This window comes from Callorhinus ursinus, unplaced genomic scaffold (genome assembly GCF_003265705.2).
Source record: "Callorhinus ursinus isolate GAN/ISIS: 27379988/994484 unplaced genomic scaffold, GSC_fseal_2.0 scaffold2, whole genome shotgun sequence".
Classification (NCBI taxonomy): Eukaryota; Metazoa; Chordata; class Mammalia; order Carnivora; family Otariidae; genus Callorhinus; species Callorhinus ursinus.
In genome coordinates, this window is record NW_027397064.1 from 36,170,781 (window position 1) to 36,198,088 (window position 27,308).

Sequence of the window (27,308 nt, forward strand, 5' to 3'; positions counted from 1 at the left end):
GTTTCCTTTAAGCTTCCAACAACCGTCACTAGTGTCACTAGGTTGGTTGCTGTGTGTAACACAGTGTTCAGGAATTCCATCTTGCTTCTTACCCAGCTCTTCCTTTTGATCCAGAAATGCCAGGAGCTTAGTGGTTGAAGCCTGAACAACTCTTCTTCTTTTATTTCTTTTTATTAACATATAATGTATTATTTGTCTTAGGGGTACAGGTCTGTGATTCATCAGTCTTACACAATTCACAGTGCTCACCATAGCACATACCCTCCCCAGTGTCCATCACCCAGCCACCCCATCCCTCCCACCCCCCACCACTCCAGCAACACTCAGTTTGTTTCCTGAGATTAAGAGTCTCTTACGGTTTGTCTTCCTCTCTGGTTTCATCTTGTTTCATTTTTCCCCTCCCTTCCCCTGTGATCCTTTGCCTTGTTTGTCAGATTCCACATATCAGTGAGATCATATGATAATTGTCTTTCTCTGATTGACTTATTTCGCTTAGCATAATACCCTGTAGTTCCATCTGTATGGTTGCAAATGGCAAGATTTCACTTTTTGATGGCTGCATAATATTCCATTGTGTGTGTGTGTGTGTGTGTGTGTGTGTGTGTGTGTGTGTGTATGTGTATACATATATACCACATCTTCTTTATCCATTCATCTGTCGATGGACATCTAGGCTCTTTCCACAGTTTGGCTATTGTGGACATTGCTGCTATAAACATCAGGGTGCATGTGCCCCTGTGGATCCCTACATTTGTATCTTTGGGGTAAATGCCCAGTAGTGCAATTGCTGGGTTGTAGGGTAGCTCTATTTTCAACTTTTTGAGGAACCTCCATACTGTTTTCCAGAGTGGCTGCACTAACTTGCATTCCCACCAACAGGGTAGGAGGGTTCCCCTTTCTCCGCATCCCTGCCAACATCTGTCATTTCCTGACATTAATTTTAGCCATTCTGACTGGTGTGAGGTGGTATCTCATTGAGGTTTTGATTTGGATTTCCCTGATGCCGAGTGATGTTGAGCACTTTTTCATGTGTCTGTTGGCCATTTGGATGTCTTCTTTGCAGAAATGTCTGTTCATGTCTTCTGTCCATTTCTTGGTACAACTCTTCTTTTTAAAAGAAGGTGTCAACATGGTTTGACTTACCTCTTGACTATATATTTCTATGTAAGTTTTCTTCTATAACCAACAATTCAACCATTGGTATTTTAGGAAATGTAGAAATCATATGACCCAAAATGCATATAAGGGAGTGTGGTTTGAGAGATGTGCAGAAAAATGAAAAGTCCTTCATCTGACCGAAAACCCAAATTGAAGCCATTTGAGAAAAATCAGACCAGTTGCACTTTAAAAAAAAGATTTATTTATTTATTTTAGAGAGAGAGAGCGCACACATTGGGGGATGGGCAGAGGGAGAGGGAGAAAAAGAATCTCAAGCAGACTCCCTGCTGAGCATGGAGCCCAGCATGGGGCTCGATCCCACAGCTCTGAGATCATGACCTGAGGTGAAATCAAGAGTGGGATGCTTAACCAACTGAGCCACCCAGGTGCCCCTGCATTTGGTTTTTATACAAGTATTCACCTGGTCACATTTCCCCCTCTTGCTTAGGGCCTGAAATCCATCCAGATATTGAAACTTCCAAAGACAGGTCACTAAAGCAAGGAAGGTATGCAGTAGAATTGGGTGGGTATATAAAATGTGAAACTTTGCCTTCTGGGATAGTGTAAATGTTGCAAAAGTTTTATGAAGTTAGAAAACAAAGTCAAAGCAGAATGAAAAACATTTCAGAATTCACATGATGATGACCACTTGGTTTATCTTATATGGATACTAATTTGTTTGCTCATGTCAAGGCTCGAATTACTTGTTGAACAGACAGGTTTCCTTTTCCTTTTCGGTGAGTCTTGGCTGCTTAGATAATGTCCACTTGAGGAGACACTTGCTGTTACCAGGAACAGCAAACTGGGTCTCCTAAGTATTTTTGTAATCTGTGGCAGAGACTGCCGATTGTCCTCCATTATCTAGACTTCCTGTCTTTAAAAGTAATATACGCTTCTCCTGGAATAAGGATTATCTTTTTTAGCTTCCCTTGACACTAGGAATGGCTGTGTGACTACATTCTGGCTAAAGAACTTAAGTATGAAATATTCAGAAAGGGGAAACATCATCCTTCTTTAATCTGTTCTTTTTTCCTCATGCCTGGAATTGGATGAGATGGCTGGACTTGAACAGCCATTATGGGTCATGAAGTAGAAGCGTGAAGCAGATGCTGAGGAGAGTTTTGTAGGAAGATAAATGGAACCTGGGTCCTTATTACCGTAGAGCACTATACCAGTCCTGGGTAACTTTCTATAGACCCTTGTTTATGAGGGAGAAATATGCATCTATTTTGTTCAAGCCATTGCTATTTGGGGTTTTCTGTACTATGCCAAGAAACTTAATCCTTCTATCATATTCTACTATCCTTAGGGCTAAACCAGTTCTTTATCAGGGCCACAGTTATAGCACAAACCATAACAAACCAAATTCACTGAGAAGAGGCAACTTACTAGGACTATGTTGAGGCATTTGATCAGGCAGTTTTCAGAATAGATTCTTTGTCTTCTTCCCCATTTACTAGGGCAGGGTGTCAGGACATAGTCATTCAGCAGCAAATAATCGAGTGCCTACTATGTGCCGGGCACTGTGTTAGACTCTGAGAATCCAGTGAGAGAGTACAACAGCCATAGGCTCTGTCTTGACAGGACTTAAGTCTGGGATGGAATATGGACCACAGTAAGGTAATTAGTCTACAAACCGTAATAAGTGCTCTGTGGGAGAAGCACAGGCAGCTACAAGAACCTACAGGACAGGGAATCTCATCTAGGCAGGGGGATTGGAGGGCGAGCTGGGAAGACTCTCCCGCACAAGGGGCGTTTGAACTCAGATCTGAAAGGTGAATTGGACTTACCTGGGTGGGGAAGGGTGTGTAGGATGTTCTGGGAGAGGGCATGGTGTGTGCAGAAGCCCTGAGGAGGGAGGAAGCTGGTGTATCCCGTTGCATTACTGCTACGCAGTGAACAAGGGAAGGCAGTGGGAATAAACTCTGCTCACTTGGCAAGGATGACACTTTTGTCAGGGACTAAGCATTATCTTCTATTATGAAATTATTTTGGAGAAATCTGATCATTTAATTCCAAATCTGTCACAAAATAGATAAGAACACAGTCGGACCTTTCCCATCTTTGGGAATGGCGCTCTAGGACGTGTAACCAAGCCCCGGGTTTCTTTTTATGCAATTCTCCTTTGTGGCTATTTACGAATTGTCCATCAGCTGTCCGTTTCACGTTTGTGCAGGTGGACAGTGGGCACAAGTGAAACCAGCATTAAAGGCATGACGCAAATGGAAGCGTCGAGTGAGAACGTTAGTGCCGTCAAGTATTTTTAAGCAGCGCATGCTTCCTTGAGGAGAGCCCCGTTACTGAAAAAAAGGATTTTAGCAGAGTAGCTTGAACACAAATGAGTTAGCGAGTCTCATTTTTTGAGAAAGGTATTGCTTGAAATGGTACCTTTTAAGTTCATGCCAGTGAAAGGAAAAACAGCAGAGGCAGGAAAATGTTTGTTTTCCAAACATGTTTTATTTATAGATTGGTGAGTTCTTAGAAAAGATGATTTAATAATTGATTCCTTCTTTGTTTTGAACAAATACAGTATTTTGTGCCTTTCTTTTAAGCATAGTAACTAGTACTGAAACATTCAAGAGTACAGCACTGTATGAGAACAAAGGCCTATTCTTGGGGGAAAAAAATAATACAGTCAGCTATTATTCAAGACCCACAGTGGATGGCAAGCAACTTAAAGGAGTCACGTTTGCTCTAAAAATGAGTCTCTGCTGACTCTCATCAGCTCTGTGCTATCCACTGCTGCTGCCAAAGTGTTCAGAGAACACTTTGTTCCGTCAATTTTCTTTCTTCTTTTTCCCTCCTTCCCTCCCTCCCTCCCCTCCCTCCCTTCCTTCCTTTCCATTCCATCCCTCCTTTCTTTTTTTAGTAGTTTGTTGGGGGGAGAGACTGGCAGTTTGAGGCTTCAATTGAGACGCTTTTTGTGATAAATGGAGAAAGAAAATCGAAAGTTTTGAGAAGCTCCATAAAAGGGATACATAAGCAACACCTCTGATCATGGAGTTAAGAGAAACTACTAGGCTGTGTAGACCAAACCAAGCCTCGACATTATAGGAATAAGTTAAAGCAAGAAGTCTTCTGTAATATCCTCTGCTTTATTGCCTCCCCCTCCCCCACACATACCTTTCATATGTTCTCCTGTTGCTTCTTTTTTTGAGTTCAAGCTCTGCCATTGACTAACTAGTTGGGGAGGTGGGTTCAGGACACTGTGGAGTTGGAGTAGATAGTTCCAGACATTTGTGAATGCTTTCAAGGGGAAGATCACGTATCTGGTCTTAATTTAGGCAACTGGCACATAGTAGATGCTTAGTGATGGTTTTTTTAATGTATTTATACACAGCCGTCAGGAGGGGAAATGAACCTAAAACTTAAATTCTGATCCCTCCAGCAAGGCTTTGCAGTCCGTTTGGCCTACAGAAAGGGTAGGGGCTGTGGGACTCTGGACATCGTTTAGAGTCTATATTGAGCCACTATGTGGCATCTTTCAGGTTTTCACATCTTAGACAGCATTATGTCCTCCACATACCAAGTGCTCAGGTTCATTTGTCCCGATGTCTCTTACATTTTATGGTCCTATGACAAATAGCACCGATGAGTTGACTCCATGTTTTAAGCCGCTGCTGCAGTACCGAGGCCCCTGTTCAGAATGACTTGCTTGATGTTCCTGCCACCGAGAGCCCGTCCTGGAGCACTGACTGCCTGGACTGTTCATTTGCTCACCAGTCATTTTACACGGCTAGGCAACTTTACACTGTTAGTTAATTGTTTTAGTCATATAATCCTCATCTCCTCAACTGTTTTATAGCTTCTGGAAGGCAGAGGTTGGATCTTACTTTTGATCCCCTCTTAGCACATAGTAGGCAATCAACAGATACTAAAATTTGGAAATTCCAAGGGAAGACAGTTTTGCTCTAGTAAAAGATTCTAGTGATATCCCAAGACCATGCTTAACTGGGTAGACAATTCCTTATAGTGTGCTAAGATTTTTACACATGTGCCTCTTTCTTTGGTCTTAGCATTGTGAGTGTGTGTGTGTATGGAGGCTGAAGTTTGTAATGCTTCACACAGAAAGCCCATAGGTAGAGGTCCATTCTCTCTGCAGGTAAAACACAGGACTGATTTTTTTTTTTAAAGATTTTATTTATTTGACAGAGGGAGAGAGAGAGCGCACACGAGAGAACACAAGCAGGGGAAGCAGCAGAGGGAGAAGGAGAAGCAGGCTCCCTGCTGGCTCAGTCCCAGGACCCTGAGATCATGACCTGAGCTGAAGGCAAACACTTAACCAACTGAGCCACCCAGGTGCCCCAAAACAGAGGACTGATTGAACAAATGCTCTTAACAATGAATAAGGAATGCAGTGTGAAAGATAGAGCCTTGAGTCTAAAGTGCTAACACTCTTCAGCCTCTTCTTTAAAGGGCTCTGAGTGGAGTTCACTATTTTCAAAAAAAGAGCCTTCTACTTCTTATCACAGGGAGGAAGAGTATATTAGAAAGAACTAAGTGGGTTTCAAGTGAAATTTGGAGAGAGGCAATAAAATGGAGTCCATGAGCAATTTAACTTTAAAAGTTTAGCAAAGCTTTGTAATTTTGGAAATTGGGAACCACCAAATTTCCATCAATAGAGTCAAGTAAAGTTTGGGGTATTTACCTAACAGAAACCAGATGCTATTAAAAAAAAGGAGGTAGACAGGCATGTACCATGTGGGAATAATCTACAAAAAGTCAAGAAAGCAAGTTATAGAACAATTTGTAAAGTATGATCCCAATTATATAACAACATGACGAGATTTTTGTATATATGCACATAAAGTCAATTTGCAGAAAAAAGTTAGGCAGGATGCACAACAGACAGATTGAGGTTGATTACCTCAGGCAAGTAAAGGCGGTTAGAGTTTCTGGGTTTACTCTGTGTATTTTTGTACTGTTTGAAATGGGAATATATTTATATATTATTTGGTTATGAAAACATAGAAAGAAAAAAATACAGCTAATGATCCATAGGATGTTCCCCTGCGGTTTCAGCTTTGTGGCGTCCAATGAGAGAAAGCTGAAAGAACAGTTGAACAGTGTGCAGTTTTGAATCATTTAATTGCATTATTATTTTTGGCCAAAGATGAGTGTGGTTGAACTTGAGTTATTTCCAAACAGCGAGAAACTGTGATATGAAAGAGAATATAAGCAGTTTCTTTTTATTCCCTTTGTTAAGTCAATGTAGAAGTCATCAGATACTGGTTGAAGAAAAAAGTGCAACAATTAGTTTAATACTATCATTTATGAAATTGAATTTGTATTTTCTAGCCGTTCTACCTTGGTTAGAGACATTCAGTATCTGAGAGGCATACTGATCATTTCCAGAAAGAAGCTATGACACCACATGATGAAATGCTCTTGCCTGTTTTATCCCATTGGATCCTTTTAAGAGCAATGGATGAAGCTGGGCAAGCATCATTGGTTCTGCTTAACACAGGAGGAAACAGTCCCGGAGAAGATGAGGGACATAAATGGACTCCTAGAGCTAGTAAGTGACAGGGTCAGGAATTGCAGATTTTGTTCTCTTTCTTCCCAGCACGTGGGTGTACACCATAGCAGAGTTGTTCAGGGTAGAATGTACTGGGACCGTATCTTGTGCCAGTGAAGCTTCAAACCATTGAAAAGTGTTGTACAAGAACATTTGGCTTGAAGGGAAAAGATGAGGGTCAAATAAAATAACAAGTATGAAAGAACTTTCTTGAAAAACATTTTACAAATGTGGTGTCGCATTTTGGTTGTCACTGGACTACAATACATTCCATCGCTTCTTGGCGTGCTTTGAGAAGTGCCAGAAAGCTCTGCTCTTGTTTACCTGGGAAAGCTGATGCAGAGGAAGGGGAAAGGTGAGTAGGGAACAGAGCCAGGGAAGGAATCTCATGAACCCACTTCCATTCGGATCAGATGGACTCACTGCCTTTAAGAGGAGCTTCTTTCTAAGAGGGACTGGGCCCTATTCCGGACATTAAGGGGCCCCTCTTCTCCTCTGTGGACAGATTCTGAATGACAAACATTTTTTAGGATTGCACCCAGCCCCATGCACCATGTCACTGGAGCTAGGATAGTAGATGCATATACAGGGCTCAGATCAAATGGAATTCGCCACTTGGCTGCCACAAGCAAACAACGTCCTATATTGTTGGATCTGCATGAGGTTATGAAGGCAGAGTTTCGTGCTTTGTTACCAGCCTCTGATATGCTCCTTTGAGCGTTGGGTTTCTTAAGGGTAGCCTGGATTAGTACTTCTTGTTGTTTTGTGAGGTTTTCAGAGTGGGAAGACTTGAGAACCAAACTGATGATTCAGGCTCAGATTAAATTTAACCCCTAGGAAGTGCGGCTGCTGCCAGTCACTTAGGTAGAGGCACACCTGTCTATTTCTGTCAAAATCTGGATGGGTTTCCTTCCTCCTCATGGCAGACATAATGCTATATTTTATTGAACCGTGTATTCTTTTCCTTTTGGGCCCATTGTCTAGCCTTTCTTTCAGTTGGCGGGGGAGACATTTTCTAGGGCTTCAGCGTCCTCCTTTGGGTCCCGTGTTTACAGTCAACAAACCAGGCAAGGCAAAGTAAAGGATCCTGTGGAGGGTTTTATAGGGACCAGGCCAGAAAGTAGTCAGAACTCAGTCACCTGTCCTCTCTCCTGGTTTGTTGACCGTTAGCACAGGATGCAGAAGAGGAGCCTGGGGCCCTCCCTGGAAGATGATGGAGCCACTGGAGGACGAGGCCTGAGCCCCTGATAGCTGCTTGGAGCCCAGCCCTTTCCTGATCTGCACCGGACCAGAATCTGAGCAAGAAATACTCTTACTGAACTATACCACCGAGATGTAGGGGATGTTTGGTATAGTTGTTAGAGCTTTCCTGACTGATACACTCCCTTCTCTATTGGAAACCTCTCACATGTCTCAAAACTACTTAATGTTACTTCTCTTTGGTTACTCCGGTAACCTACACGTGTCATAAGCCAGGCTGTACCCCTATGTTAACAGTACCTATGACACAAATAATTATACACCCTTTTAGCTCACATGGTTTTCTTTTCAAAATCTTCTTTGGAAGGGATGAGTGTTTGGATCTTCCTCTAGCTGCCTGCCCTTTGAGACTTCTGGGACCCGGTCATGGAATAAGGAGTTTTGATTGCAATCCACGCAGAAAACTCCTCCTGAATGCTGAGTTCATAGTGGCTTTCTTCCCCACAGAGTTCAGATGGTGACATTCTTAAGGCAGAGGAAGAAAGAGGACAGTCAAGCCTTTTATTTACTTTTGGCAAGACTGCGGGTTATGATGCTCTGGGGAAATGCAGCCACAGATGTATCAACCTTTTAAAAAATTCTTGGCAGTCTAACCTTTAAGTCATAAACCTAAACACAGACAGCGCATCCTTGAAGAAAGCTTGTTGGCTGGCTACATTTGACACCAATATCCCACCTTCCAAGAATATTCCTTCCAACTTCGCTTGTGAAATGCAAGTTCTGTTTATTTTAATCAGTATCTGTTTCCTACATTTTTGGGGTGTGTTGTGATTTTCAGCATATTAGACAGTTTTATGATTAGCTCAGCAGTCACTGTACTATATAACATTTGCTGCCAAGTTATGGGTAAGCATAAGGGAGTTTCTCTTTTCCAATTCTAGTGATAATGTTACACCTCTGTTTGGGAGGCAAGGTAGTGAAGAACTTGGCCTCTGGAGTCTTACCGCCTGGGTTCTAATCCCAGTGTAAGCATTTTACCTACTGTGTGACATTGGGGCAAGTTGCCTAACCTCCCTGTGCCTTGTTTTTAGGAACAATAATTGTCCCCCCTTCATAAAGCCGTTGTGAGAACCAAAGGGGTTAATTTGTATATGGACGTTAGGTGCATGCTTCATACGTATTACCCATCAGTGTTCACTAAATGCCAAGCTCTGTGTTTTCATAGACTTTAATTACATGGTGATCAAAAGGAGAAAGTAGTAGCTAGCACTATTTAATTCATTAGGTCTTTAAGCCCCTTCTGTGCTTTTTACGGACTTACTTAGCTAGAGTTTTAAAATTTGTTTTGGGGGGAAATTTTCTATTTTTATATATACATAGACAGAAAAAAAAGTATGAAATAATATATACCAAAGTGTTAATAATGTCATCTCTGGGAGGTTTGATTATGGATGATCTTAATTCATTTAAAATTTCCTCATTTGCATTTCCCAAGTCTCTACACATGAGCCTATATTGCTTGTAGAATTTTAACAGACCGAAGAACTTAACTAATATTTTTGACATTTCCAAAGAGAATGTTATTTGTATTGTATTTACATGTGATTTATATGAAATTTCACATTAAGTGAATATTTTTTGCCTTTAACTTCTTGTGATTTTTTCCTGTTTTCTCTATTTGAATAAAAGCATTGGTAGGATCAGTGACACAAATTGCCACTCATAGAGACTTCTGGAATGTAGTTGCACATTCACGTAACTTCTCTCTTAAGTAGCTTTTTTTCTTTGTTTCCTTTGCCCCTTATGTCTGATAATCCTGGTGATCAGCTGGGTTCCTGCCAATCACCCTGATTCAGCTACAGTATCAAATAGTTACAGGATGTGGAGCTTGTTCTAAGGGGACTGCTTCCTGCTTTTACCTTGAAAAAACAGACTTACCATCTGGCCCCTAGAGATGAACATGACTATATCAGTGTCTGAAATGGGAGAGTGATTAACCAGAATCCTCACAGTCTACCTGATATTACTCAAAGCCTATAAAGAATTGGACCAGGTCAAAAAGAAATCTCTTGGTGAGAAAGGGAAAATGTGGTTCTTAGCAATACCTCTGGTTGTGTCAAGAGGGAGAGCTGGGACTCAAGTAGAGTAATGATGACCCTCTATGGACAGCTTCCTACTTGACACATTTGATCCCTACAATTCACCACAACCCTGAGAGGTAGGGGAAGCAGTGACAATAACAATAATTACTTGACAGTGGTAACTAACAGTTACCATTTGTGAAGCACTTACCATCTCTTTACACGATTATTTTTTTTTTAAAGAATTTATTTACTTATTTGTCAGAGTGAGAGAGAGCAAGAGAGTGCGCGTATAAGCAGGGAGAGCAGCAGGCTCCCTGCTGAGCAAAGAACCTGAGGTGGGACTCGATCTCAGGACCCTGGGATCATGACCAGAGCCAAAGGCAGATGCTTAACCGACTGAGCCACCCAGGCATCTCTCTTGACACGATTATCTCAGTCAACCTCTTCAGACCTCTAAGAGGACTTGCCACTGTGATCCCCACTGTGTAGATGAGAACACAGAGGCTCAGAGAAGTTACTTGACAGAGCTAAGATTTGACTCCGAGTCTGTGTAACTCCACAGGCACGGTTGTTCATCATGACATTATATTGTTGAATTGTTCTATGGTCAAATCTTTTTAGGAATACAGTACTCCTGAAAGTCTTGAGTTTTCATGTGGTGATAATAAATTTCTTTTCATTTCTTTTTTCTTCCTAGTAATACCTACATTTATGTATCTTTTTTTTTTTTGAGAGAGTGCGTGAACAGTGGGGGAGGGGCAGAGGGAGAGGGAAAGAGAATCTTAAGCAGGCTCTGGGCCCAGCACAGAGTCCCAGTCAGGGCTGGATCTCACGACCCTGAGATCGTGACCTGAGCCAAAATCAAGAACTAGAGGCTCAATCAACTGAGCCACCCAGGTGTCCCCATGTACATTTTTTTAAAGGATGTTTTTATATAAATTTATCTCTATTTAATTATCTCTTTATTTGGTCTTCATAACCAGCCCATGGGGCAGTCAGGACAGGTGTTATCTCAGCTTTGCCTATGAGGAAAATGGAACCCTGAGAAATAGACTTGCCTCAACATATGTGCCAGTTAGTGGCCCCTGAGGTCTTCTGGCCCCTGGTCTAGTTCTTTTTCAACTCTTCTTGGTTCTGACACCTCTTTCTCACAGGTCAGCCATCTTTTTCTTCCTGCCCCAAGAGGATTGCTTTTTATTAGAACAAAAACAATTTATTGGTTGTTTTTAATAGTTTAGCAGACACACACATGGGATCGGGCAGGACAAGCAGAGGACACGGCCCACCAGGAGTTTTCAGACCTTCAGTTGTGTGTATCAGGAGGTGTTCGCTAAACCCCACGTGGGCTAATTGTGCTTGCCCTTTGCAGAATCTTGGAAGGGGGCCAGGGATGCAGTTGGACACCCGGTATTTGAGGAGCTTGGCTCCTTTCCAGCCCCTGCACTGTTTCTGCAGTCCCATGTTCAGCTCTCCCTGAAAGCAAAGCTTCAGACCACCTGTCTGCAAATGATTCCTTTTTAAAGAGGTTGCCCCAAAGCCATTTCTTTATGTGAAAGCTTTTAGTTCGTCCCTATGCTAGAACTTCAATTTATCACCGAATGAGGTTTTTTAGAAGAAGTTATTTTTCCTTTTAAAGAGAAATCTCAGAGGACAGGGGTTGGCAGAAGCAATAAAGACAACCATTAATACAAGATGGAGAATTAGATGCTGCTTTTTTGGTGAAGATGGCGAGGAAGGGTGTTTCCCATCTCTCAGGATGATGTGGTTGTCACCACAGTGGCCCACTGCTGGGCAGAAAGGCCGCAGAATGACTGATGGTCATATGGCTGGTCTCTGGTAGGTCCAAACCGTGGTCCCTTTTAGACTCAGATGCTGAGATCTAATTTCTGTATGAGCAGTGGAGTTGTGAGAGAAGATAATATAATAGAGAAGAAAGAATCTGAAGACATGGGTTCTAGGCCCAGCCATATGTGACATTAATTACCTCTGTGACTTTAGGAATGTCCCTTAACAGCTCTGGGCCTCTGCTTCCTTACCTGTAGAAAGATCTGTGGTCTCTTACCCTCACTGTTTATCGGAATCACCAAGGGGACCTTCTAAAAAATATAGGTGCCTGGGCACCATCCATAGAGATTCTGATTTAATTGGCGTAGGGTGCACCTGACATCAGTATTTTTAAAGGCTCTCCAGGGGATTCAAATGTACATCCTGTTTAGATTGACTCTAAAATCCCCTCTAGCTCTTAACAGTCTCTTTCAAAATATATCTAGCTGGTCTCCTACCAAAGGATTTATAAACTACACAATAGCTTACAAATGGGTTTACTGTAATGAAGAACACTGATCATTTTTGTCTTGGAATACATAGAGAAGTTATTGAAGAGTTATTGAACTGATGTTATTGATGTGTCAGATAATCCTCCAGGGGAAGCTGTAGAAGGTTGCTTCTATGAGACATTGAAGAGGGGAGAAAGTCACAGAGTTTAATATAGCCGGGAAGGAGGAATTGTTGGTTTTTGGATAACTGAAGGTTTTTTTTCTTCAGAAGTTTGTGCTAGAAAAATTCGTTCATTGTCCTAGAAGAGAATGTTTGGGTTGCAAACTATGTTTAAGGTAAGCAGAGTAATTTCTAACCCATACTACTTTTCTTTCTTCTTCTTTTTTTTTTTTTTTTTTTGGCCCATATACTACTTTTTAAGTCCAAAGGGAGAAAATAATATTTTTATAAAGGCCAAATTATTAGGCCTGGTTTTGAGTCAAAGCAGCCCTTGCTAAAGCAAATGACCTTCCTTGAGAAGCAAATTCTTCCAAACCAGATTTGTTTTTAAATGTAACGCCCTGGAAAACATAAGATTAATCAAATGTTCTTTTTAGGTGTTTAGTTTCAGATTATTAACCGTACAAGAATTGGACTGAGCTATTTTATAGTTTACACTTGGATATCAAAGGAAAAATTAAGATGTGTGGCATAAAATTTGATACCCAAAGCTCTCCTCACAAGTACTTCCTGTTCACGTCTGTGGTTCGTCAGATTTCCAGAGACGGTTATCATCCAACACAAAAGCAGGTCAGAGTAAATCCAAAGCTCAAGGTCATCCCCCTTCCCTCCCGCCCTCCCCACCACACACATGAAAAGCTTTGACTGTGTAATCCTCTTTTGTGTCTGAAGAATCTCGCCAAGATTCTGAACTGCTGTTTCTTCCGTACAGGAAGCCACCATCCATTTCCATGATAAACTTCACATTTATTTTGAATTGAGAGCCTGTGCTTTATAACAATCTTGTACCAGGAGAGTGGACAGTAAATGAACTCATGCTGCCCCGGGTACAAGCAAGTGGGTCTAATTAGATGAGAGGTGCTTTTGAAACAGTGTTTTTACTTATTATTAGTCCTCAACTCTTCTTCCTGAGAGGGAAAGAAAATGGAGTTTGTATTTAAAAATTCTATGAGGCTTTAAAAAAGTATTGGTGCATGCTACAGAAAAGCATGGTGAAGAAAACAAAAATGACCCAAATTCATCACCTAGGTAATCCAGTAAGCCTTAGAAATGTGAAAAAAAGGACACAAAAGACTCTTCCTTAGATACTTACTTTTAGCAGAGAACTTTATTTTTTTTATTTCTAAAATGAGGGCTAGAGTATAAGAACTAATATTTTTGACCACTTATTATAGGCCAGTTCCTGTTCTAACTTTTAATCCAACAACAACCATTATAAGGTAGATATTATTATGGTACTCACTTTACAGATGAGCAAAGATACTAAGTAATTTGTTTGCCTAGGGTCATGGTTAATAATATGCAGGAGAGCTTGGATTTGAACTCAGCCTGACTTCCAAAGCCCAGCTCATTAGGCATTTTTTTTTTAAGATTTTATTTATTTATTTGAGATAGAGAGAGAGAGCAAGAGAGAGTGTACAATTTGGGGGGAGGGGCAAAGGGAGAGGGAGAAACAGACTCCCCACTGAGCAGGGAGCCTGATGTGGGGCTCCATCCCAGACTCCTGGGATCATGACCTGAGCCAAAGGCAGACACTTAACTGACTGAGCCACCCAGGCGCCCAACATAAGTCATTTCTCTGTGCTGCTTGAATGTTTGGGAGTTTATCTGTAGAAAGTTATACTACTCTTGCTAAGTAAATTAGTTTGCTATGGATACTGAAAACAACCATATTAGGTTTTTGAAGAACATATCTTAATGCCATCTCCTTATACTCCTTATTCAGACCTATCGGTTTAACAATGATACCCGAGAGATTATGCAATTTTATATGCTGTGTTAGATTAACATTATTATGTTTACAGGCGGGAAAGTGCCAAGTGTGGCTACCGTTTGTTAAAATGGATTTCCCTGCTGGCTCTTCTTTATTTTTCAATTATTTAATTATTTTTCTTTCTGAGGATCTTCAAACTATGGTCAAGAACTAAACCATGGGGTGCCACTTCCATCAGAGCAATGATCATGGTGGTGGTGTCTCTTGTACCCTGCTGGATGAGGCCTCGGACTTGATTTGCCTTCTAGAATGCAGAATGACTTCAGGGAACAGTTGAAGTGACTAAGATCCTTCTCTAGTTGTAATCAACACCTTAGAAGCTAACATTTTATAGATACAGATAGAAAATTCTTTTCCTAAATGCATTCTCTTACATATGCAGCTCCCACTGCCGGGGGCTTGCTCATACATTGGTAGAATCATGTATTCATTTGTCAGACTTTTTTCTTTAAAAATTTTTTTTTTTGCCATTTAAAAACTAAAATAAGTTACAGTTAAAAAGGGGCATCATCCCTCCCATCTCGTGCTGTGCATCTTTGTGTCTGCTTGCAACAGGTTTCCTTAAGCCAAGCAAGCATGTCATATTACTCCATCAGCTTTCCTTCCCTTATTCCTGATTCATTTTGCTCTTGTTACTTTGACAAAATTACAACAGCGTCTCAAGACAGTTGCTTTCTTTTCTATTATTAAACTGTGAAATATTTGAAGCATGAAACAGTTCAGACAAGTATATTAGAGATGCTCATGTACCTACCACCCAGTTGAAGAAACCACACATTTCAGATATAAGGAAAGCCCCAGACCTATTACTCATCCTTCTGCTCCACAGTAAACCACTGTCCTGAGACTGGTAATTATCAATCCCATACGTGTTTTTAGGTATTTACTGGGTGTGTTTATAACTACAAACAATGTAGTGTTTTAAAGGCTTGTATAAATGGAATCATAGTGTATAAAGTTCCTCCTGGAACTTGCCTTTCCCATTCAACATTATGTTTTGGGGATTTATTTATGGTTGGTGCATGTAATTGTAGTTAATTCATTTTCATACCCCTGTGGTATTACATTATGTGAAAAATACCTCAATTTATTTCTCCATTTCAGTTAGGTTTCTTTCCAGTTTGCCTGTGTTTTTCACCACAGACATGTTGCAACGAACCCTCTTGCACTTGTTTTCTTATATCCTGACGCAAGGGCTTCGCAAGGGTGTAAACCCAGGAGCGGAATTACTGGGTTGTGGGGTGTACATATTTTCAACGTGTCTCCAAATTACTCTCCAGAAGGTTGTAACAGTCTATGCTCCCGGAAGCAGTGTGGGAGCATTCCTGCGTACCTACTTAATCTTCATGAAGGTTCCTGATCCTAAAGCAAATATTTAGTACTCACCATTCTTGGTGGGGTGTTTGTTTTGTCTCCCGCTTTAGAGCTTTCAGCTGTGGCAGACGCTCAGGAGGCTCCTTTCCTACCATCTTCCTCTTCTTCCTGCGTCTGCTATCAGGGCTTTCTGGGAATCGAGAGAAATAAAAAGTGCCAAGCAGATTCTGGTAGGCAACTACAGCGCACAGTGCTAGGATTGACGGCCCAACGTTGTCTGCCTTACAAGACCAGTCTCACATTCTAGAAAACTTTATTTACCCTGTCTTCTTCTAGGTGCTGTTCTTAGCTAGAGCCGAACCGTAAAAAAGGATTGAGTCCGGGAAGTATTTTAAAACACTGGAATTTTAGTATGGGAAGAGGTAGTAGATATTAGGTGGCAGTGTTCTCATTTTACAGATAGCAAAAGTGAGATTCCGGTACATGGCAAGTAGCCTGACCCACAAGGTGGTAGAGCCAGGACATGCCCTTCACTCGGAGAGCTCCCCACTCCGCTGGCTGTCTCCCCGAGCCCAGCTGGCCTTCTTGTCCTTACCCTTGGCTGAGTTAACTTAACGTTTCCCCTGTGTTTCCACCTCTAACTCTACGACTTTTCCCGGTTACCTCCAGTGAAGAGAGACATACTATATTCTGTTGCCCTTTTGCTAACGACTTTCAAAGTGAGTGAAAGAAGTCACTGAGGGAGGTGAAGATAAACGTATGTGTCCCGAGCCCTTTCCACTCTGCTTCATATCCCTAGGGATGTGAAGGGACGAGAGTTGAGGAGATCTCAGTTATGCTTTCCTCCTCAGGAATGACTTTCCTCTGTAGTCAAGGCTAAAGCAGGATTTTGAGGTCAGGCCTGCTAGTCAAAGAATAACCAAACGATGACCTTAAAAAGCTTTCCTTGCCTAGCAGTTATGTTTTAGGGTAATTCAAAGTATGTAAATTTAGGAGAAAGGTAAGTTCTCCCAGTGTTGTTGTTGTTGTTGTAAAAATAACTTTCACATCATGTATCTCAAAAGCAAACGATCAATTGTATGCCTACCTGTGAGTCAGAATAAAGTGGGCTCCTGAATGTCCATTTAATAAAGGCTGTGACAGGTCTCAGAGGTTTTAACACTGCTTTATATCAGCAGGTAGATTTCGGAGGCAGGATTCTCGGAGACTGGTTGCTGGGGGCAAACTGAATACTTGAGCTGGGAGCCGTGCTTGCAGTCCCTTTCTTTTTCTCCTGAAGTATCAGCCGGACACAGCAATTAATTGAAGCATCCATCTTCCAGCTGTGGAGCCTCCTGGCCAAAGAGAAGGGTATTTGTGACTGAGTCTGGCCACCAAGCAAATGGCCAGTGTCCACCCGTGACAACTCTTCATCACACTTCTTTCTCTAGGGCATATTCCTTGTCCCAAAATACACGCTGACAATCCTTTGATGAGGGGAGAAAAAGACAGAGAAATAAGAAAAACCCATTGTTATAGAGAACCCATTTTCCAGGCTAACAAACATGATACCAAGAACATAATAGTGCCTCATCTAATTCCTTGTTGGAGCCTAACACTGTAGGATTTATAATCAGATCTTTAGGCATGTTAATGGCAGGAAATTTTATTCCTGGAGGAAACGGGACTATATATTACTCAAATTTAAATATATGGTAAAGAAGAAATGAATGATGTGAGGGAATTAAGGCCTATAAAAAAAGGATCATGTGACGGCTTTCTTTTTTTCTACATTTAGAAATATTGTATACTTTCGTTCTTTTTTTTTTTTTAAAGATTTTATTTATTTATTTGACAGAGAGAGACACAGTGAGAGAGGCAACACAAGCAGGGGGAGTGGGAGAGGGAGAAGCAGGCTTCCCGCGGAGCAGGGAGCCCGATGTGGGGCCAGATCCCAGGACCCTGGGACCATGACCTGAGCCCAAGGCAGACGCTTAATGACTGAGCCACCCAGGCGCCCGTGTATACTTTCATTCTTATGTAACTTTTCTAGATTGATTTCAAAGTAATTTATATTGTAGACTTTTCCGACATGAAAAAAGGTGATCCTAGAATATATTCCTCTGTTACACTTTGAATAAATTATTTGTATATGTAAGGGAAGTATGAAGAGAAGCTTTCTAAAACTTGTTAAAATAAAGGGAATCTTTTCTGCTAAAGCTCTCACTCTCTTTTGTTACTTCCTTCCGTATGCTCTCGGGCTTCTCCCTGCCTTAGGAGATTTGTCTGGCCTGATTTTAATTTCCTCTGTAGTATGTCTTCTTCCCTTGGGAGATGAGATGCAAGCTTCTTTTGTATATTAGTACTTTCTCCTATTACAAACATAAAAACAAAGAATCCTTTTCCAGGTGATTTACACTACACAGTCCATTTGGTTAATTATCATCTGGTTTTCTCAGAGCTTCATTATCCTCAAGAACCTCAAATCAAGGTCCCATTTGTTTTCATAGTGTCATAAAATTTTACTGTATTCATTGTTTTTAAGATAGCCCTCCAATCCTTCTTGAATTTCTTTATTTATCTGTACTGTACATTTATTTCTCAGGATTTTATACAAGTGATGGAAATCCCACTCAGACTAGTGTAAGCAAAAGTGACATTATGTTCTAGAGATGGATGTTGTGCGATGATCACACAACAGTGTGGATGGACTTAATGCTACAGAACTGTACACTTAAAAAAAGTGCGTTTATTAGCCACCCCCCCCCAAATCTGGGAAGCCTAAAGGAGCTTCAGGATGAGGACACCTGGGGGGGCTCAGTCCGTTAAGGTCCGACTCTTGATTTGGGCTCACGTCATGATCTCAAGGGCATGAGATGGAGCCCCACCTTGGGCTCTGGGCTCAGTGGAGAGTCTGCCTGGGATTCTCCCTCTCCCTCTGCCTCTGTCCCTCCCCATGCGCTTGTGCTCTCTCTCTCTCTTAAATAAAATAAAATAAAATAAAATAAAATAAAATAAAATAAAATAAAATAAAATAAAATAAAAAATCTCTAAAGGGGCTTCAGGAAACTCTTTTCTTCTGTGTCTCTTGGAGATTCAGTATTTACTCCTCATCATCCCTTTCCTTCAGTATGTGACCGAGATATGTGGGGGTTGGGGAGTGGATGGTGGGTGAGGGTCACCGGTGTCTTCATGGAGAAGCTGACCCTTGAACTGTGGTTACTGGCTTGGGAGCAATAAAAAAAAAAAAGAGTTCTCAAAGTAATCAGCTTGAACAAAGGTATAAAGATGGGAAAACCCAGGTAAATAGTTGACTTTGGTTCTCGAATGCCCTGTATGATGTGTGCAAAGCAAAGGGGAGTGAATGGTATAGCTAAGTTCAACAAAGGCGGCTGGGAATAGCAGGGAGTCCCCCTGGTCTTTTAGACATCGCTGGAGAAGGAAGAGGGAAACAGGAGGGTAGTGGCACCTCATGAAGAAGGCAGAGAGTCCTGCTCTGGGGCATTTGAAGTGGAAGGAGTGTTGGGGAAGGATCATCTCAGGAAACATTTTCCACTCCTTCTATTCGAATGTCTTTTTATCTTTTCATTTATAGGATGGTCTTCCCATCTCTCTGCCATTTTATAGGACCTCTCCTAAAGTACCCCAAGCAAGCAAGAATCCATCCTGTTCTGGTGTCCTGATCTCAAGAGTTACTCTTTCCTTCTATCTCATTCTAGTGTTTTAATGCTGCCTATGAATTTTCTTATTTATAACCTAAGCCCTCATGCTATTGCCATCAGTAGGAAGCAGAGGGAACGTTTTTATCCAAGAGTGAAGGGCTTTATTGCTACATATCTTTTCCTCTGGGGCCAATTACACAAATGTTTTTCTGGAAATTCTGTGGGAGTTGTGTATTCTGAGCTGAACTGCAGACTTTTTAGATCTGGAGAGGACCTAAAAAAAATAAATAAAAATAAAAAACAATAAAAAACATGCCATCCAACCCACTCATTTAACAGATGGGAAAACTAGATCCCACAGTTGTTAAATAACTCTGTCGTCCTTTTATTACCTCAAAGGATAAAAATCTCAAGGGTGCACCTTGAGGAAGAGCAAACGAGTGATTCAGAACCATTATTGCTTTGCTCAGAAATGGAAAATAGCCTCTTCTGGATTTGTTACCCAGCCATTTTCCCATTGCTTAATTTCTCAATTGTTTTACACAACAATTTCAAGTGTCTTTCAGATACAGAGTACAGTGTGCTATTTTTGCTGTCTCTCTCCAAGAGAGTCTATTATGTCATTCAAGCACATACTAGTCTTTCTCTGGTTGAGTCACTTGAATTTTGATGGGCTATGATGACACCAACATTTTCTATGTTAAGGAACACTCAAATGTTCCCCCACCGAAATCCATTTTGGGAGCATTCCAGCCTCAGTGCAAATCTGATTCTCTGGGTGGTTTTAGAGCCTTTGAATAAAGCCCTCATGGTGTTGTCATCATATCTGACACCCTGGATTTTCTTTGTTTCTTTATGGGCTTTGACTGACTGAAAAACACACGAACCAGTCAGGAAGCAGGAGGTAATCGTGATTATGTAGGTAACCTAGGAATGTGGAAGATAATTGGGTCATGAAAAAAGTGAAAACTAAATAAAATTATCTCTGTTCGTCAGCACCACACCAGGCTTACTTGGCAAACAGTGATGAGAAAATAGTTAAAACTCCTTCTTCATCTTCTTGCTCCTTTTATGGGCTGGTGATTTTATACATCAGCCAGCTCTGCCTTCTTATTTGTGATGGTGGTTGAACCGTTTTTTTTTTTTTGGCCAAAGGAGTGATTTTGGTTGTTTGTTTTCCTATTAGTGTGCTTGCTTAGAAGCCGGCCATTGGCTGCCTTGGGTTTCATGCCGTTTCAGGGCAGTAAAGATAGTGTTTCCTGGAAGTTGGTGCTTGTGAGGGCAGAAGTGTTTTCCTGCTGGAAAAAAAGAAAAGGTACTTATGTATGGGATGATGTTAGTGCGGAATGGAAAGTCTACTCTTTCCCAGTCATAGGATAGGAAGAGGAAGATGCTAAAGTGCACCTTTATTCAGTGTCTTGGAGAGAGGTCACCCTTGCTCCCCTCCCAAGAACAAAATCAATTCCTAAAAAAGAACTCTGACTGGTCAGCCTGGGTCATGTGCCTGCCCTGGTGGTGAGAACAGCTGCAGAAAATTTTCTAATGAATAGTTTCATCTGAATCACAAGGATTTAGGAGGTCAGTTCCTAAAATGGAGGGAGGGAGGACAGACCAAAAAGTCAAGATTTTTCCTGCAGCAACATTGATCCTTTGGAGTGCATGGATTAGTTCACAGGTACTCCAAAGAAATCTGTTGGATCACTGATAGGATGAGCCATGGGAGTAAATATTGCTGTTCTTCCTGAGTGAGAGACTTTTAGGGTAGAATATCCACTCATTTCCTTGGTTGAATAAAAGTACCATTCTTGTGTATTACTTATGTATCGGGACAAAAATTTTTGAAAACCGTACCAGACGTACTGTGTTTTAAATGACAGTTTTGTACTCCTTACCTTAACATGAGATGCTGTCTTGAATCTTCACAGTAGCCGGAAGAGGCAGGTGATTTCCTTCCCACTTTACAGATGAGGGGGCGGGTCCCAAGGGGTGAAGGTTCAGAGCCGGTGGAGGGCAGAGCAAATCCTTGAATCCAGGTCCGTGTGATTTTTGTGTTCTCTCTTTGATACCGCAGCTGCTTGGGAGAGAACGGGCAGATGCTGCTGTTAATCAGGGTTGTGAAGTTGAATACAAAATGTGGAGGAAGTGGCGTCCTAAATTCTGACACAGAAGTTTAAGCCTTTTAAAGACCTTCGATATCTTAGGGCTCTTAGGATCTCTGTTTGTTGCTACATAATTAGGTCCAAAGACTTAATTGCAGGTTGATTTCAAAAACTGCATGCCCCTGTGCCAGTAGGATTTATGTTGAGACATTTACTTTAATTAAATGGCTACTTAGTGACAGGCTTAAAACATGCATCTTTTAAAGTACCAGATATTTTTTTTTTCCAGATAGCTGGTCGACCATGAATGCGAATGCGCATCTTCCTTACTAACAATACACAGAGATGTTTGTTTCAGTTAATTGAAGCCATCAAAAATTGGGAGATGTTTCTCTAATTCATGGTTTTAGGGATGGGTTGAATGGGAAGCTATGGATTTCTTGCTTCATACTTTCCCATTTTGAGTGTTAAACTGACTAGCCAGTGCTGACTAACCCCCTGCATTGAGAGAAGCTTAAGCTGCCAGAACCTTGGGTTTCTGTATCCCAGCCAATGCCACACAAAATAGCCTTTTTTCTACCAGAAGCAAGAAAGAGCTTCAGGTGAAAAATTGGGGCTGGCTATTTACTTCTTAGTATTTTTCAGCAAACAGAGTAAAATATACTAGCACATTTTGCTTAGATTTACTATATCAACCCAACATGGAAAATTCTGATGAGAAACTTAAAATGAACTATAAATTTGCTTTTTAAACACAGCTGTCGGTTCTTTTAGTCCCTGAGTCCTAGTTTGGCCTAACCTTGAGCGTCCATCCAGGAAGGAGCATTTGTGACTGTTGGTCTGAGGCTTTGCTTCTGCTGTAGCCATTGATATCATCTGGCTTCTGTGTTCTCGTTCTTCTTTAAAGATTCTATTAAAAATGCAGTTTCGTGGCTTAGTTGGTTAGGTGTCCGACTCTTGCTTTTGGCTCAGGTCATGATCTCAGAGTCCTGGATCAAGGCCTGCATGGGGCTTCCAGCTCAGTGGGAAGTCTGCTTCTTCCTCTCCCCCTCCTCCCCCCCCACCCCCGCTCATGCTTGCTCACTCTCTTTCAAATAAATAAACCTTTAAAAAATGCAATTTCATTTAGATATCTGTTTTCACATTTAGTTTTTATTGTGTTTTTTTCTCTCCCAACTATATCAGAGATCAATATTAGCTGTAAAATTTGGAATGTATGCATGAAAAACTAAAAAAAGGAGAAAATAACTCACCTGTTATGTAATCACTAAGAGATGAATACTACTGACTTGTTGATATTTTTCCTCACACTTTTCTCTTGATGCTTGCTTATTTATGTATGTGTATATGTACTTCAAAATACAGACTTGTTATTCTTGTATATTTTTCTTTATGCAACCAAATTATTTTTGCATGTGTGCATGTCTGTCTGTGTGTCAGGGTTGGCTATCTTGGATATGCTTTTGTTCACTTGTTTTCCCACTCTTTTGCAAACAAATAAATTTCCAAGTCCTTAAAAACCTTTGAAATATCATTTTTAAACAGCTGCATAGTATTCTACCATATGGATGAGCTCTATTTTATTTCATTACATCCCTAAGATTAGATAATTAAGAAGTTTCCAATTATTTTCTATACTAAACAACACCCTGATAAACATCTTAAACATGAATCTTTGTGCACATCCCTGATTGTTTCCTTAGGGTAATTTCCCACAATAGTTACAGGGATAAAGAAGGTGAGTACAGGTATAATTCATTTGACTGCCACCTTCAGCTGCAGACTCCATCCTATTTTTTAATTCTTTGTCCTTTAAAGTGACTTGATTGCCTTAAAGTGATCCTAAAATGCACATAGCAATAAAGAAACCTAAACTATATTCTAGAAAAATTCTCTACTCCTGAGGATACAAATGCTTGATCGCTTAAGGTAACTGTGGTTGAGATACGTATCTTTCTAACAAGGAATGAGGTTCTAAACTTGTTTATTCAAAAAGTCTAGTAAACCAGATCATTAAAAGTATTAGAACTGTCTTGTTTGTGAAAACTTGCAGTTGGTTTAAATTGGCCCTTTAAAGATTGTATGAATCAGTCACCAAGAGCTTGGCAATGTGCAGGTCCATTGCCATTATTTGCTCAATAACAGCTTTATGCTTAGGCTTAGCATATAAGGCTGAGAATTGAGGCGTGATGAGACTGCGCAGTACTCGAGTGTATAATAAGCCTTGCTTAGCTGGAATAGAGAAGTATTTACCAGTGCTCTGCTAATGAGCTGTTCTTTATATCATTTAATTAGCTGGATTTATTCTAGCTAAGGTTAAATGTGTTTAATATATTTAATAGAGGTCTTGAAATAACACATGTTGAAGTCAATGAGAAGAAATGCAGAAAAACGTCAAGCAGGCTTTCTGTGGAATAATTACCATGCAGATATTATTTGGGTTCATCTTAGAAAAACCAGAAAGCTGGATGGAAGATACAGTGCCAAAAATAATATTGTCTATATTATAGACACTTGTTTTATAAATCACTTGTGTAAGCAGATGTCCAGTTTTTTCCTTTGGAAGGCACTCCTCATTCAACCTGATCTTGTTTGGAGTGCTGTACCAGACTGCATTTGACGGGGTACAGCTTACTGAGTGACTATTTTTAAGTCTGTATATGAGGCAGAAGTCATGTAGAGTCAAAATTGTCCTTAAGAATCCCTTTGGAATGGATTGCTGTTTCTCTGAGCCCCAGATAAGCAGTTGGCTTGTGTTTAGGGGCTAAACTGTATGAAAAATATGTTTTTTTTTAAACACTAGAATCCCACTCAGCTCTGTGAGATGTTCACACTGCAAGAAGCTCGCTGCAGTGAGACCGAGGGAGCCCTGGCATTGTGTTTCCTTCTCGTTTCTCTCTCTCACTCTAGGGTGTGAGCTCACTGAGCGGGATGGCTGGCGTGCATGCATGTGTGTGTGTCCTTGCCTCCCTCCCCCATAGCGGGTGTCGTTGGATTCTTTGAGTGAAAGCATGTGTTATGTGACACCACAGCAGTTGCTGTGATGCAGAATTTTTACCCACGTAGAAGTTCTTCGGTGAGACCCAGTGACCTTACTGGCTAACACACATCATGAAAGTGGAGTGGAAGAGGCAGGGCGAATGAATGTGTTGTTTCGGAACTATCCTATAATGATACTGTAATGTTCCCTTCTCTCCATTTCATGAGTGTAGAGTTACTGAGGACCTACTGTGTGCTAGGAGTTAGACACAGTGGTGACCCTGTAGACTCAATACCTTGCCCTTCTGGAAACTATGGTCTTGGTAGTTTCCTGAGAATTTGCCATTGCCCAGGCAACAATGGACTGACCGGAGAGTCATTAATCTATAGAGATTCAAATGTTTGGTGCACGAAATACTTATTTTGGGTTCTTGATTTGAGACTGTATGGTGAAAACAATTTCTTTGAGAACTATGCATTATCTAAACTCACATACCTACTGGCATATAGAAACCAGCCTCAGAGGCCAGACGACCTTGCTATCTCAGGTCGGTGTGTTCTCACTGGATCACTATCTATCTGGTTTCAAAGTCTTGACCCTAGTAGTGCCTGATGTCTGGCATCTTCTGTATCCACTATCACCAGCACCTCCTTGCTCCAGTTCCTCACTCTCAGAATCTGTATGCCTGCTGTAGCTCCCCTTCTTCCCCTAAAGTAGTGGTGGCAGGGTGTGTGTGGGGGTGTGTACGAGAGAGATTCGACAAAGTAAATTCCTGTGCCTGAGTTTACCTTTGATTACTAATCCTTCGTCACTAGAGTGTTGGTCACAAAACTGGGGAAGAGGACAAAGGGATTGGGTCCCCAGTTGCTTATGTTCCTTTGGTTCTTTTGGTCTCGATCTATTGAACTTTCATGGGGCTTCCTTGTGCTGTGTCCTCTCCTGCTTGCTGTCTTTCACTCTTCTTCTTATCTGAGCTATGGATTACAACCTGCCTTTTGTAGTGAACACTTAGAACCTCCAAAGTTGGCAAAAAAAAAACCCCATCGTGGTGGGATGGGGCAGCAGGACTGTATGACCCTGACTTGGTTCAAAATACTTGTGCCCTTCAAGATGGTGCACCAGAAGTATGGCAGGGTCTGCGTAATTCACAGGATCAACACTACGTGTCTTCCCAGATGGTTAATTTTTTTTCAACAGTCAACTAAAGAACATTATTCTTACATTGAAGCAAACATGGATCTCTTAAGGCATAAACTGTAAAATTTATAGGAATTTTAAGTTAAAAAATTATTTTTGAGTCAGACATCCAGGGGAATAATTCACTCATGTATTCTGTTACAAGTACTTTGGAGGAAGAATTTAAACAGGACTGGTTAAATCCTGGCTCCTTGGTTAACTTATTTGAGATATGTAGGAGTCACACAATGTGTGTTGGTTGCCTTCTGTCCATGCTTCCCACTCCCCCAAGTTATCCCCTGTGTTATCACTCACACCTGTGATATGTTCAGCTCTGCATATCACACTTCTGCCTTGCCTGCCTCTTCCACAAGTGCTGCTGACATTGCTCCTCCCTGGACCTGCTCAAAGGTGTAGGCCCCATGGTCCTTCAATATTGAGGGTGAATAGTGCAGGACTGAGTGGTGAGTAGAGAGTGACCTGCAGCCTGGCTTCATGGCATCAGAGTGGGAGGCATGTGCTTAGAGAATGGGTATGGGGTCCATCTGGTCCATTACCCTCTCTTGGCACACAGGTGCAACATGGAGTCTACATTACATGAGAGGGTGTCTGTAGTCCCTAGGCGAACCCTACTGATGAAGCAGGGCAGGAGGAGCTTAGAGGCTACAACACTGACCAGAGCAGATTTTGCCGTGGACGCTTTCTACTCCATCAAACTTCATCAAAAGCCATAGGAGGACATTTGTCCCTCTAACCTTTCACTTTCCTCTGTGTGGAGCTGAGGCCATGCTCAGCTTCTGTTTCTGACCTCCTTTGAAGCTGCATCTCTCCATAAGGGAGGAATGAAATCTGAGTCAAAGGAAGCTGACATTTGCCATTCCAGTTCATAGCCTCTGGCCCCCTAATCTCTCTAAGGGAATAAGTTCCAACAGGTGGGGTGATCCTTCCCTCTAAAGGTCTCCCTTGCAAGAGGAGAATTTGCTTCCTTCCTAATCTCTGGAAGAAGCCTATAGAATAAGATAGGCATCTGCCTTACGGAAAATTCCTGAGTGTGCCAAGTCTGTCTTTGATGCCTTCCCAGCGGAGCCAGCTCAGTGGAATGGGAGGGGCACAAGATTTGGAATCAGACAGATCTTGATTTGGATCCAATCCCAGTCCCTCACTAGCTTTATAATGTTGGTCAGGTTACTTAACATTATTGAACTTCATTTTCCTCATCTGTAAGAGGATGATGTGAATAAGAACTCCCTGTTAGTGGTGAGGAGGAAGCAAAATAATGTATGAGAAGTGCTTGGCATATAGTAGGAACTCAGTAAATGCTCCTCATGATTGCTCTGCATCCCTGAGCCCAGTGAAAAACACCAATCCTTCCCCTTGCTGCTGATCTCTATTTAGGAGTCAAGAAAAAAAAAATAACGACAAACGATTAAATAAACCAATTCTCTGTAAGATGTAACTGATGATAATCTTCTAACTCGGGTGATTTCAGCCTAAAAGGGAAACTTTAACTCAAGGTGGTTTTTGTTACTAAGAGAAGTCTTTTAGGTGGCAGGTGTCGGTTCCCACGGTTTCCGAGCAGACTGTGCTTTGCCCCTGTTCCTTCAAGTGAGGCCCCAAAGTAGCCTTGCTCCCCGCAGCCCTCACCTAGCCTTGGTCGTGTTCTCCCTCCCTCTGAGACCAGACTCAGGCCCTGATTCTTCATTCTCCTGACTCATAAGGCAACCCTGTGCTATGTGCAGAGGCAGCATACTTATCTGTCCGTCTTACAGAAATCAGAAGCAGTCATTTTAGCACTTAACCCTTGATGAAAGCTTTTAGTAGTGATTTCCATAAACTATTCAGTTCTAGAGGAAAAAAATAGTTAAATA

The 27,308-nt window shown here is 41.4% G+C and overlaps 1 protein-coding gene across 8 annotated transcripts in view; it reads left to right on the forward strand.

Annotated features, from left to right (window-relative positions):
- ANKRD44 (ankyrin repeat domain 44) overlaps nt 1–27,308 on the forward strand; it is a 321,875-nt gene that overhangs the window by 70,468 nt on the left and 224,099 nt on the right. The window contains exon 1 of one of the 8 annotated variants that reach the window (XM_073880854.1): nt 12,549–12,572. The exons of the other annotated variants lie outside the window; for them this stretch is intronic. Coding sequence (XP_073736955.1) covers nt 12,564–12,572 — 9 coding nt within the window. The 5' untranslated portion in view covers nt 12,549–12,563. Of the gene's footprint in view, nt 1–12,548; nt 12,573–27,308 lie in introns of those variants that run through there. 8 annotated transcript variants of the gene reach the window in all.